The sequence below is a fragment of the Salmo salar genome, chromosome ssa08, assembly GCF_905237065.1.
Source record: "Salmo salar chromosome ssa08, Ssal_v3.1, whole genome shotgun sequence".
NCBI classification, from domain to species: domain Eukaryota; kingdom Metazoa; phylum Chordata; class Actinopteri; order Salmoniformes; family Salmonidae; genus Salmo; species Salmo salar.
Genome location: NC_059449.1, coordinates 14334949 through 14347885, shown reverse-complemented (window position 1 = coordinate 14347885; position 12937 = coordinate 14334949). Strand labels below are relative to the sequence as shown.

Here is a 12937-nt window from a genome sequence, read left to right as displayed (position 1 = left end):
ACAATTGTATGAGAGAGTATGAGTGGAAATCAGAAATGCATTGTTTAGCGGCAAGTGGGCAAGGAGATCTTGAAGAGGGTTGGGAGCTGTTTGGTAGATTGCGAAAGATATTTGATGTGCAAGTTGTGGTCGTTTCCTTCTAGCTGTACGACTTGTTCTTGTAGAGGCTAAACGACGTCTGTCCAATAAATAAGTTATAAAATTGCAGAGGTATAACAAATACGCCTACATGTGTCCCTCTCACTCAACCTGGAGCCTATATAAATCCTCGTTACACAAGTAATTCAACTGTGATATATGCTGGAATATCTTATGACCGTCAATGGAGAATTGAGTCCAGATGCATCGACAACCACAAACATCCCTTCAAGGAATATATATATATATATATCAATGTGGATTAGCCTCGTCAAGAAGATTTACGAAGATGGGAACCCATAATCTAATGCAGACTGATAGATAATGACCAGCAGTACCGGTAGATTGGTGGTTATGACGTCCTATTTATACTGCAACGTTAATTCAGGGAGGCCGGTTCAGTAACATATCTGGCACTTCCAGCAGAAGTCGTTTGCGGCCTGCTGACCTGGCTGGGGGGGGGGGGGCTGATCCGTTTACTAACACCTGAGCTGGGGAAGTAGTTCAGCAGCTGCAGGGGGGAGGTTGGGGGTCCGATGGGGGCTTACCGTGGTTGTGAAGGGGCTGCAGATAAAGGAGGATCTCTTTTAGGCCGGGTTGTCCAGAGGAACCTCAGAGAAGCTGCTGGTCATGGCCCGTCCTGAGAAAGTGTGTGAGAGAGAGAGAAAGTGTGAGAGAGAGAGGAAAAGTGTGCGTGAGAGAAACAAAATAATGAGGAGACAGGGCATAGATGAAGTGATGACCATGGGGAGTTTTAACCCTAGATCTATGGCTACATTTCACCTGCTAATGGTTACTAAAGGATGCTTGTAGATCTATGGCTACATTTCACCTGCTAATGGTTACTAAAGGATGCTTGTAGATCTATGGCTACATTTCACCTGCTAATGGTTACTAAAGGATGCTTATAGATCTATGGCTACATTTCACCTGCTAATGGTTACTAAAGGATGCTTGTAGATCTATGGCTACATTTCACCTGCTAATGGTTACTAAAGGATGCTTATAGATCTATGGCTACATTTCACCTGCTAATGGTTACTAAAGGATGCTTGTATCCCTGCACTCATACATTCCAGAAAATATTTGAGTAATGGCAGCAGACCTAAAGTCAGGATCTTTGCCAAAGTAGAACATTCAATACTGATGTGATGGTAGAACATGTGTTCTGAATCATATACTGTAGAACCATCTGATAGTAGTGGGACTAAACAATGGAATCCTACAGCCATCCTTACGAGTGACCCTATAGCCACAGTTTACAAATATCCCATGCATTTTTGGACCGCTGAAAGACTGAAAGGACAACTGGCGTTCTCTCTTGGTTTGAGCTCTGCGACATGTAGGGGGGGAGGGTCAAACACACACATCTGCTGCTGCTAACAACTGCCTTTCACTTGCCATGGCTTGACCATATAGTGATGCTTTCCATCGGACATTTAAAACGGACTCAAGTGTCCCCATTGTGCGTTCATCTATGTTCCACTGCTTATGAGGAACGCCACTGCTATTAGAGCCTAAGTGAATGTTGCTTTAGAATACGACAGCTTGAACTAACTGTCTTGTTGAGTTGTTGGTTCAGTCTTCACCACCCAATTATAGAAGAATCCTTCACGCTGAGATATGGACATAGTCTGGGAGTTGTAGTGTTATCACCATGCTGTGTTAATGACATTCTCCCCAGGAGAGGAATGTTCAAGACGTAGTAGAACACTTCTGTTCAACATTGTATGCCTGAGTCAATTACAGAGAAAGAGGAAGTGGATAAACCAATCTGTCTCGTCGGTATTTTCAAACGACGCAAAGAAGAGAAAAGAGAGGTGTGATTTGTTTAGCCCACTTTTTTTAAACGGCGAGGAACAAAATTCAATTAACGGCATCATTAGCCATAGATACCATGACGTTAGAAGAAGATGTGTACAAATGTTCAACGGAAATGTGTCTTCTTTACCCCAACCCGTCAGAAGAGGTTGTAGCAGATATTGAACGATACCAACCTCTTGGAGATGTTGAAGCCATCCTGGCGGTGGTGATGGTGTTGTTGTTGTTGTTCTCGTTGGCCTCCACTGACTCCACTGAGGTCTTATTGGAGACGGTGTTCTCGTCATCAGTCTCCCCCGCTGGGGCCTCAGGGGCCACATCTCCAGGGGCCCCATCATCAGGTTTGTCCACAGGGCTGGCAGGCGGTGGGGAGTCAGAGATGTTCTCACGATCTGCTACAGAGGGAGTACAGAGTTTAATCATGTCAGTGTCTTAACATATTGAAGTCGAATTATACACACAATTATCTCTGAAGAGCTTGCCACAGCACATTTCAACACACCCATTAATGCATATGCCTGTATTTAACACATGTTCACCCAAATTCCGGCTAAGAAAGGCATATTTACCTTGCTCTGCAAGACTGTGCTTTGTCATTACCTTTAAGCATTGCTATAATGATAGCATTTCCTATCTGTCTCCTGGCCTGCAGTGTTTCTCTTACTGTTCCTACAAGAATGTTTCTGCCCACTTTGACTGTTGGGGGATTTCTCCTCTACTGAACCAGCTGATCCAGGCCAGGCCCAGGCCTCTGGTTGGTCGCCTAATGAGGTCCTGATTACTGACCAGGCCTTGCTGGGAGAGCAGCTCCACACAGCTGGTTAAGAGCTGTGGGAAAGTATGGCCGCCTCGTTATTATCTTACCCAAGGTGATGGGGGGGACTGAGGGGGCTGGTGGGGACAAGGGTGCTAGGAACACCACTGCTGTTCTGGACATATCTGTAGCATTTTTTCAGATCTGTAAACCGGTATCTGTTAACCACCATTGCTACCTCTTGTGAGGACAGACGCTGGGAGACCAGAAGCAAGTACAGGGAGTGAATATTTAATAAATAACAGACATGAAACAAAACACGGACAGCGTCTGGACATGGGAAACATAACATTATTGCTGACACAGGGATCAAACTGCGGCTATTGAACCTGTTCACCGGACCTGCTACCTGTCCCAGACCTGCTGTTTTCAACTCTCTAGAGACAGCAGGAGTGGTAGAGTTACTATGAATGATCGGCTATGAAAAGCCAACTGACATTTACTCCTGAGGTGCTGACTTGTTACACTCTCGACAACCACTGTGATTATTATTATTTGTCCCTGCTGGTCATCGATGAACATTTGAACATCTTGGCCATGTTCTGTTATAATCTCCACCCGGCACAGCCAGAAGAGGACTGGCCACCCCTCATAGCCTGATTCCTCTCTAGGTTTGTTCCTAGGTCCTGGCCTTTCTAGGGAGTTTTTCCTAGCCACCGTGCTTCTACACCTGCATTGCTTGCTGTTTGGGGTTTTAGGCTGGGTTTCTGTACAGCACTTTGTGACATGAGCTGATGTAAGAAGGGCTTTATAAATACATTTGATTGAAATTTGATTGAATAGACAGATATAGAGGAGGCAATCAATAAAGTGATGGAGTCCAGGTGAGTCCAATGAAGTGCTGATGCCCGTAACGATGGTGACAGGTGCGCGTAATGATGGGCAGCTTGGCGCCCTCGAGCGCCAGAGAGGGGGGAGCGGGAACAGGCGTGACACCTCTGGCTACTGTGTGTGTGTGTGTGTGTGTGTGTGTGTGTGTGTGTGTGTGTGTGTGTGTGTGTGTGTGTGTGTGTGTATGTTTTCCTACCTTATCAGGACCACAATGTCCTGACAAGTCACCAGAATGTTCTGACAAGGTAGGAAAACAAGACACATTTTGAAAAGTCAGGGCTTTTTTCATGTCTTGAATTTGTTAAAATCCTATTTTTGGCTTAAGGGTTAGGTTTAGGAAAATAGGATTTTGAACGGGAATACATTTTTACCCCCCAAAATGCATGAAAACAAAGCTGTGTGTATGTCTCTGATGCTCAGCCCACCACCGCCCCACTCAGTGGCTGGTTGCTAACGCTAATCCCCGTCATTAGTTCAGTTTCTTCCAAGCCCCCGACTCACTCAAAACCAACACGCTAATTTACTGTCCAAGGGAATGTGGGAATGGAGAGTGAGATCTGTAATTAGCCTTGATGAGAGCTAAATCAGTCTCTGGGACCAGACTCGATAATTGAGAAAAGAAAGTGTCAAGGTCGGTCGCCAGAGCAGTTGGTAGAGATTAAGGTTGTTTCAAGTCATCCCTCACAGCTGGAGCCAAAGCTAAGAATGAGAGAGCGACAGGCAGAGGTACAAGTTGAGAGTGGCTGACTAATTAGAGGCCAAGGCATTGCTCTGCATGCTAGCTAGGATTAATGATAATGTTAGGGTTTTTCATAGTTCGTAAAATATGGTTACAAATATATACAGTACCAGTCAAAATTTTGGACACATCTACTCAATCAAGTATTTTTCTTTATTTTTTACTATTTTCTACATTGTAGAATAATAGTGAAGACATTGAAACTATGAAATAACACATATGGAATCATGTAGTAACCAAAAAAAGTGTTATAGTTTGATTTGTTTATTATTTATATATTGAAATTTGGGCAAGGCAAAGGGCTACTTTGTAGAATCTAAAATATATTTTGATTTGTTTAACACTTTTTTGGTTACTACATGATTCCCTATGTGTTATTTCATAGTGTTGATGTCTTCACTATTATTCTACAATGTAGAAAATAGTCAAAAGAAAAGAAAAACCCTTGAATGAGTAGGTGTTCTAAAACTTTGGACCGGTAGAGTGTGTGTGTGTGTGTGTGTACTTCTGCAAGCAGAGAACTCTTGAAAACGAGTATAGCAAAGTGTCCCCTTTTTCTGCAGAGAACATATCTCCCTAAACAAGAGGTTCTTACAACATCATACCAAGTACGTAGTAACACAATCTAGCCATTACATCATGGTACTGAAAAACAATCTTACAAAGTCGAAGTCGACCAAATCGATCAGCTGACGGACATGTAGGTCAAGCCAAACCATAAAAAGGAACACAAATACATAAAGGACCGACAACAACCAAAATATTTCAAAAGGGCTTTCTCTCCACACCTCTAGTAAAGGAGACGGACTCCACTGCAAGGATCTTGGCACTGACCCATAAAGACCACAGAGAGGTTAAGAAATAGAGACCATGTCTAATTGTGTATCTGTGGGCCTTTGTGTTTGAGTGTGTGTGCGCGTGTTTAATTCATTCTAAAAGGAGTTAAACTGTTCTCATTACTCTGCTTCATACACATAAGATCCTTTCCATGGTGTCCATCTCAAACCCAGTCCTAGTGACAGTTGTCTCTCATTTTTAACAGACTGACTTTACAGTCATGGGGCAGCAGTATGCTTTTACAACAGTGGAATTCACACCTCTCCAGACCATGGTTTCATTTGTTTGACTTGTATCTCTTTTAGAAAGAGCACAGAAAAAAGTAAAGGTGAAAGGTTACGGCCGGGAGAACTGCAAAAGAAGCCGACGTCTGTCGCTACTGAGCTGTATCATAACAGTAGTAACACATGATGCCAGTGCAACGTCTTGAGTTGATGATTTTAAAAAAAGGAGAGGAAAAAAGGTAGTTACTTTTAAAAGCGCCAATCAAAACTGACCCAATCCACAAAGTGTGACCCAGGGCAAAGAGAGAAAGACAAGCTCAGACATGCCCACGACAGTCACAAATCCTGGGAAGATCTCGGAGAGAAATAACAATTCCAACCACTTTCAACCTGAATGAAACGTTACGTCTAAAGGAAGGACTATCACAGATAAAGAATGAATTAAAACAGCTAATGCTGCATGGTGTTCTCTTCTCTTACTATAACGGTTGATGTTTACATTATTTCACTGTGTGTGTTTTAATACACAGGTGTCTGATGCCTGACATCCAGGACTATTTAGCTGGGTTCTACACTGCCACCATTTTTCTCGCATACGTGGCAAAATATTTTGCTGTGCGACCTGGAATTGTCATTTAGGAGCACCAGTGCACATATTAAAAAAATGTACGATTCAAGCTTTAATATTTCTCATTGTGCTCCTAAATGTTCTTACTTGCGCGCACCTAGATTTTTCAACACAGGTGCACACGTGCTCCTTCTAAAAAAAAGGTCAGCGTAGAGTCAGCCCTATTTAGTACATAAACAGGTTTATTTTGCAGATAAGATGGGGTTGAGGACGATACACTTCTTTGACAAGATAGCACTCTGGTAAAAGAGGATATGGTTATCCACAGCCAGTTGAGCAGCATTTTAGAGCTATGGGATTTTCTGACACAAAACCCGTCACTATTTTGAAATGTCCTCTGTTTAAAGCACTGAGAACAACAGACCAAAGTATAAAAGGTAATGTCTTATAACCCAAGAACATATAAAAAGGTAGCCTATACCATAAAAGCTGAAGTTACATATCCATCAGAGACCAATGAACAACTTGCTCTGTGCTTTTACTCTCCTGTTTATTCTCTAGGGTTTTGTTTCCATCCAGTGGCGGACGTTGGTACGGCACCCCACCACAGAGATGACATTACACAGAGTAGGTTGGGTGCTGTCATTCAATGGAGCAAGACGGGACATTCCATTTTCTAGTGTCTCTTGTATTACATTCAACAGATTGAGAGCACTGAAATGCTAATCATTTGACGTTTTGTAGAAGTCCCAAATGCGTAAACCCTTCTTATCTGGCACTCCATGGCAAGCTCAGTCAAATGCTTAACGCTTAACGTTTTGGCAAGAAAACTAATACTGTTTGAACCCAGGTCTGCTGCATAGAGGTCAGTCTACCCCTTATCTGGAGGTTATCACACTGAGATCAGACTGAAGTCACACACAGACATACACGTGTCATACAGTCTATTCTCGCATTTCAACCTCCGTGAGTAATGCGGGTCTGGTTATTCAAAGTGTGATCTGACACCGGGCAGAGTTAGCCTGGGGCGGGAGAAAATATTTTACAAATCATATGTGTTATGGATGGTGACCATGGTGTCGCAAAGGAGTGGACAATGGGAGCTGACCCACTAGGCAGTTCAACGTCTAGTTTTGATTTACAGTACATTTGGTTGAGTTGTTAATTAACGTGAATTCAACGTGACAAAAAAATGGCACAATCTCATTGGATTTAGGTTAAAAAGTAAGGAGAAAAAAATATAAAAATCCCTAACGTTGATGACTTCTTTCAAATCCAATCAGTTTTCCAAGTTGATTCAACCAGTTTTTGCCCAGTGGGGAAGTTCTTATCTATCTAAACAATGCATAGTTTGTTTACCAAGTAATTTAAAAAAAGATGGGTATCAAAATTATTCGAAGTCCGGAGATGGGATGGCTACCACAAATGTTTTATTTTGTGGCCAATTAACCATTTCTTTGTGGATTTTGATGTGTTCTTGGGGTAATTTTCTTGCTGGAAGATCCACTTGGGGCCATGTTTCAGCCTCCTGGCAGAAGCAACCAGGTTTTTGGCAAAGATGTACTGTAACTTTGGGCTCCTGAGTGGCGCAGCGGTCTAAAGCACTGCAACTCAGTGCTAGAGGCGTCACTACAGACACCCTGGTTTGAATCCAGGCTGTATCACAACCGGCCGTGATTGGGAGTCCCATAGGGCGGCGCAAAAGTGGCCCAGCGTCGTCCGGGTTTGGCCAGTGTAGGCCGTCATTGTAAATAAGAATTTACTCTTAACTGACTTCCTTGTTAAATAAAGGCTAAATAAAAATACAAAATTAATTTTAAAATCTTGGTAAAGTTCATGATGCCGTTGACCTTAGTTAGCAAGGGCCCCAGGACCAACAGCCCCACAACACAAAGATCCACCACCATACCTTGAGGGTTTTTCTGTTAAACACCAAACCACGGTGTGTGTGACCAAAGAGCTCTATTTTTGTCTAATCTGATCATAGCACCCGGGTCCATTCCAAGTGCCAATGCTGTTTAGCAAACACCAGGTGTTTACATTTGTTGCTCAATAAAGGCTCTTATTGGCATGGAGGCGGCGTCTATTTGTAGATTTGGAGTCTTGGTGACCCCAGGATGAGACCAAGTTCGGTAATTCTCCAACGATGACCCTTGGACTTTTCTTTGCCTAACCATCTTCCTCACTGTGATTGGGGACAAGTTACACTTGGGTTCTCTACCAGACCTGCTAACCACTGTCCCAGTGGTTTTAAACTTTGTAAATGTTACCCAGTAGTTTCCTTTTCCCCATTGTGATGGATGACAAAGGGATTTTACATGCGTGTTACCAAATTTTTACCCCAGTGAAACAGGAAGTTATGAAAGGCCACAACACAGTTCTTTAAATGATGCATTTTGTGTCACCATGAATAAGTGGTCAGGGACACTTTGCTTCAGGGGGAGTTGTGACGTGCAAAAAAACACATTTCCATTACACATGTGTGTAACAGGACAAATATCTTCAAAACTTGACTGCTGACATGCAAAACATTTTGGGACTGTATCAACAGTGGACTAATGAAAAAAAACACTAAATTATAGTTTGAGTAGAGTTCCCCTTTAAGCTGAGATTAATACAAAAAAAGTATGCTATGTTAATGCTGATTCAATTTTGTTTGATTTTATTCATAAGAATTGTTAGGGGTGCTAATCATTTTGATATCTTTTTTAGATTTGTTTTATTACTTGTTCCCATACATTGGCCAGGTCGCAGTTGTAAATGAGAACTTGCTCTCAACTGGCCTACCTGGTTAAATAAAAAAATACAAAATAAATAAACCTCAGCATTTGCATTATTTATTTTACACAGTCTTTTTTGATCATCTTTATCAAGGGTGCCAATCATTTCGGTCGTGACTGTAAATGTAAGCTCTTAGGGACTCTAAACCTTACACAGTGCTCTTATCACTGTTTTGAATAAAACTTGAATAAAAACAGTGATAAGAGCAGTGAGTGGGGTTTGTCTTTTCTTTTAAGTTCTCTCATTATTCCCACACACCTGCCACACAAGACATCATGAAGTTTTAAAATGAAGTTGAAAAATGTATTATTTCAGCTGTGACTCTAGTCATTTTAAAATGTAGATAACTATGAATGTAAAGTATAGTTATTAACACACTTCGACTCTCTTCTCTTTAACGGCTGTTGCAAAAGAGGAAATCCACTCTGAACACAAAACCCATTCCAGTAACCAAACAATACATCACACTTGACAGATCACTGTTCAATAACTCATAGAAAAAATACAAATATATCATTCTAATAGAGAATTGTTCCTCTTTTGGGGGCACACTATCATAGGCCCAGCAAACTGACCCTATGACCCCATTACTTCATCAAGCTCACCTCTTTCTCCCTCACTTCCCTTAACCAGGACCTCGGTGCTGCTGAGATCCACGGCGGTAAAGGTGTCCATCCCTGGAGAAGTGATCAAAGATAACATGCATTAGTCATGGTTTATAGGCCGCCACTGTAAACAAGCATTTGTTCTTAACTGACTTAGTTAAATAAAGGTTCAATAAAAAATGCTTACTACTAGTCTAACACCTATTACCAGTTTGACCACGAGTTAATGTACATTAGCTAGATGCTCATTATTATTTTTTGGGTAGTTCAGTTTCTCTTTCTCTCTGCATTGTTAGGAATGGCCCGTAAGTAAGCGTTTCACTGTTAGCATGGGATGACGCATGGGATGAATAAAATCTAAATCAAGATTTACAGAAGTGTTTTGGTGATGTCTTGTGTACAAAGGCTTCTACAAAGTCTAAGTTTCCCTATTAATGTGTAGTAAATGATCATTCATGATGATAGTGTAAATTAATGTAGTGTATTCTTATCCATGCAGATGTATAATAATACATGTTTTATTCTATACATATTCCATGTAATTCTATGTTGTCACCCTTCTGTGTTGAGGAGTTGTCAAACACGGCGTCAGGATCCACAGTACTCAGAGGCAGATCCTCATGCCTGTCTCGGAGATCTACAGAGTACCTCTGGAAACACAACAGGGTACACACACACACACACACACACACTTCAACAGGCTACAAAACATACAGGCATCTACAGACATCATTGAATGCTAGTGTTTGGTGTTAGTACAAAGTCAAACTGAAGATTTGTTATAGAACGTTAGAATTGATTAAATCACAGAATTGAATTTGACAAACAGCATACACCTTACTCACCCTTGATGTCTTCTTTGTAAAGAAGCATGCTGCTACAAGCACACAGGAAGTGATGATGATCACAATCAAGATGATCAATCCTATTAAGAAACAGAAAACAATCCATTGTTGAGCAACAAGATAAAGGCCATGCAAGTCATTCGGGACCTAAATGTTAATGTTATTTATAATGTGGGTTAGTCTGACAAATGATAACCAATTCAGATTTGGTGTCAGAACACACACCGTTGGGCAAGTTTGAGACATTTTTTAAATGCAATCACGTTACCAATGTGGGGCGATTTTCTCGCAGAGGGTTTTGGTTGAGCAGTTCCCGCCAAACCTTTTAAATAAAGAGAAGATAGAAGTTGTGTACTGATGGATTCACTTCACAGTGGATTCACTTCGCAGTGGATTCACTTCACTCTGGTGAGATCAGCTCACCTGTATTCTTGGTGGTGCTAGTAGCAGAAGTGCTAGTAGTTGTACTGCTGGCCTCTGCTGGGGGCTTTGATGTAGAGACTTCCATTGGTGAGGGCCAGGATGTAGGTCCTGGAGATGCATCTTGAGAGAAATGACTGTTACTTTACCTCCACCAAAGCAGGTAGGAAATTAGCATCGATCAGAGATGGAGCCAAGACTTAGACCCCCCCGAGACCGAGACTGTATCGACTGGTCTTGAGTGGTCTCAAGACCCAAGACAACGAGGTCAAGACTCCATCTCCAGTATCGACCACTGACCATAAACTGACCATACAGTGAAAGCAGAAACTCCAACCTACCTGAATTGGTCTTCAGTGGTGTGGTTACCGTGTGGTTAGGCCTCCCGGTGGAATTGGTTATAGGGCCGTTATCAAAAATTAGATCAGGAAGGCTTGGGGTTATGGCGGATAATGTTAAATCATTGTTGTCTACAGCCATGGCATGTCCTGGAGTGGCTGTGTCGTTGGCTGGGTTGGAGGCTGAGGTGGGCTGGGTTACAGTGGGATTGACTGGCTGTGTCTGGGCTGTGGTGGTAGAAGCCAGGATGAGACCTGGAAAAAGACATGGGTATGGTTTAGAATCAGTGTTGGGGAGTAGTGAACTACATGTAGTTCAACTAGTCATATTAATGACATTTTGCTGTAGCTTGGTGGTTCTGTAGTTGAACTAAATTCACATCTTGGTAGTGTTTTCAGTAGTTCATTACTTTGTTGCCATGTAGTGGTGTAGCTAACTACTGGAACTACACACTACTTGTTTTTTGCAATAAGAAAATAAAGTATGGGTGAAGTAGGAAATAATCTCCTTTCTTTTTTTTTTGGTATCAGAGTTTGGGAATCCCCGGTCTATGATATTTCAGATTTAGAAATGATCCTTTTCACAAAGTAGCTTCAATGTAGTGAACTACTTTTTTGTTGTTGTTAAAACGACATTGTAGTCACATCATGCATATTGAGCAACAACTGTCCCGTAGACGGGGCACCGATCCATAAGAAGTTATTTAAGTAAACTATATTTCCCTTAAGGTAGGGCTCTACTGCACGACCTTTTTACTCGCATATGCGCCTAATTATTTTGCTGTGTAGACCTGGAATAGAAAAATTAAGGATGTAATCTCAAATATCTTTCATTGTGCTCCTAAATTGACTTGTGTATGCCTGCATTTTTCAACTTAGGCGCACCCATGCCCCTCGTAGAGCCCTGTAAGGGCAGCTTTAGTGTAGCTCATCTTCTTCCAATGTAAAGTAACTGGGAGTTTGGTAAACTATGATTTCAAAGTAGCTTCCCCCAACATTGTGTAGAATATAGAGAGAAGAAACCATTGCATAGATAGAGCATTGATTACATCAGCAGCATTTTGGCAGATAAACTGAATTGACAAAACCAGTTGAGAAAACAATCTTGTATTTCTATAATAACCTGTGCAAAATAATCAAAGACTTGATCTTACCAATACAAAAAACAAGCAAAGTACATCAAAGTAATGTTATACTAGATAAAATTCAACAAGTAACCTAGTGGTTAAGAGTGTTTGGCCAGCCCCAAAAAATAAAATCTATTTTTGTTATTGTTTTAAAGATAAAAAATAGCTTTTGGACAGTAAACGAAAGGTCGCTGGTTCGAATCACCGAGCCGACTTGGTTGACGTGCTCTTGCACAAGGGCACATCAACATGTCTCCTGTAAGTCGCCCTGGATAAGAGCGTCTGCTAAATGACTAAAATGTAAACATACTGTAAATGTCGCAAAAACAGAGAAAGGCAGAGAGGCAGCTTACCCAAAAGGACAATCAGACAGGGAAAAGTAAACTGTATTTTGTCCATTTTGAGTAACCCTTGTGTATAGATATCTTTCCCTGTTACTCTAGTAGCCTGCTGTAGACTGTGTCACTAACTGAGTGAGGAAATGCAGTGCAGTCTAGTGCATCCCTCTCAGGATGCTGGGCCATGAAGCCACAGAGAACATTCACCACCACAGGATGTATAATAGAGAAATAGCGTTGCTCGAAAAAGTACTGGGGGAAATTACAAACTTTTATACAAAACTACTCCCCCTCCCCTTCGGGTTCAGAATTCAGACATTCTCTCAAAAGCAGAGGAGTGATGCTTTTCTATCATCTAGGATTCTGCCCATACCCAACCCCAGACATTTATTGTTTGATTCCATCGTTAAAGGTGGACGCTGAATTTGATTCCTGATGCTTGCGTGTGTTGTGGTGTGTGTGTGTAATACAGTACCCTTACAACACCCTTATCTTACCTCATCTTATGACT

General features: G+C 41.7%; 1 protein-coding gene across 2 annotated transcripts in view; it reads right to left on the bottom strand.

Annotated features, from left to right (window-relative positions):
* Nucleotides 1-12650, bottom strand: part of LOC106610230 (mucin-5AC) — a 30806-nt gene extending 18156 nt beyond the window's left edge. The window contains exons 1-9 of one of the 2 annotated variants that reach the window (XM_014209445.2): nucleotides 12442-12650; nucleotides 10965-11216; nucleotides 10627-10746; nucleotides 10472-10525; nucleotides 10204-10283; nucleotides 9915-10008; nucleotides 9359-9430; nucleotides 2136-2354; nucleotides 687-778 (exon numbers count right to left, since the gene is read on the bottom strand). In XM_014209445.2, coding sequence (XP_014064920.1) covers nucleotides 726-778; nucleotides 2136-2354; nucleotides 9359-9430; nucleotides 9915-10008; nucleotides 10204-10283; nucleotides 10472-10525; nucleotides 10627-10746; nucleotides 10965-11216; nucleotides 12442-12487 — 990 coding nt within the window. In that variant the 5' untranslated portion in view covers nucleotides 12488-12650 and the 3' untranslated portion in view covers nucleotides 687-725. The remainder of the gene's footprint in view (nucleotides 1-686; nucleotides 779-2135; nucleotides 2355-9358; nucleotides 9431-9914; nucleotides 10009-10203; nucleotides 10284-10471; nucleotides 10526-10626; nucleotides 10747-10964; nucleotides 11217-12441) is intronic. The other variant, XM_014209446.2, reaches the window with a different exon arrangement.
* Between the last annotated feature and the right edge of the window lie 287 nt (nucleotides 12651-12937).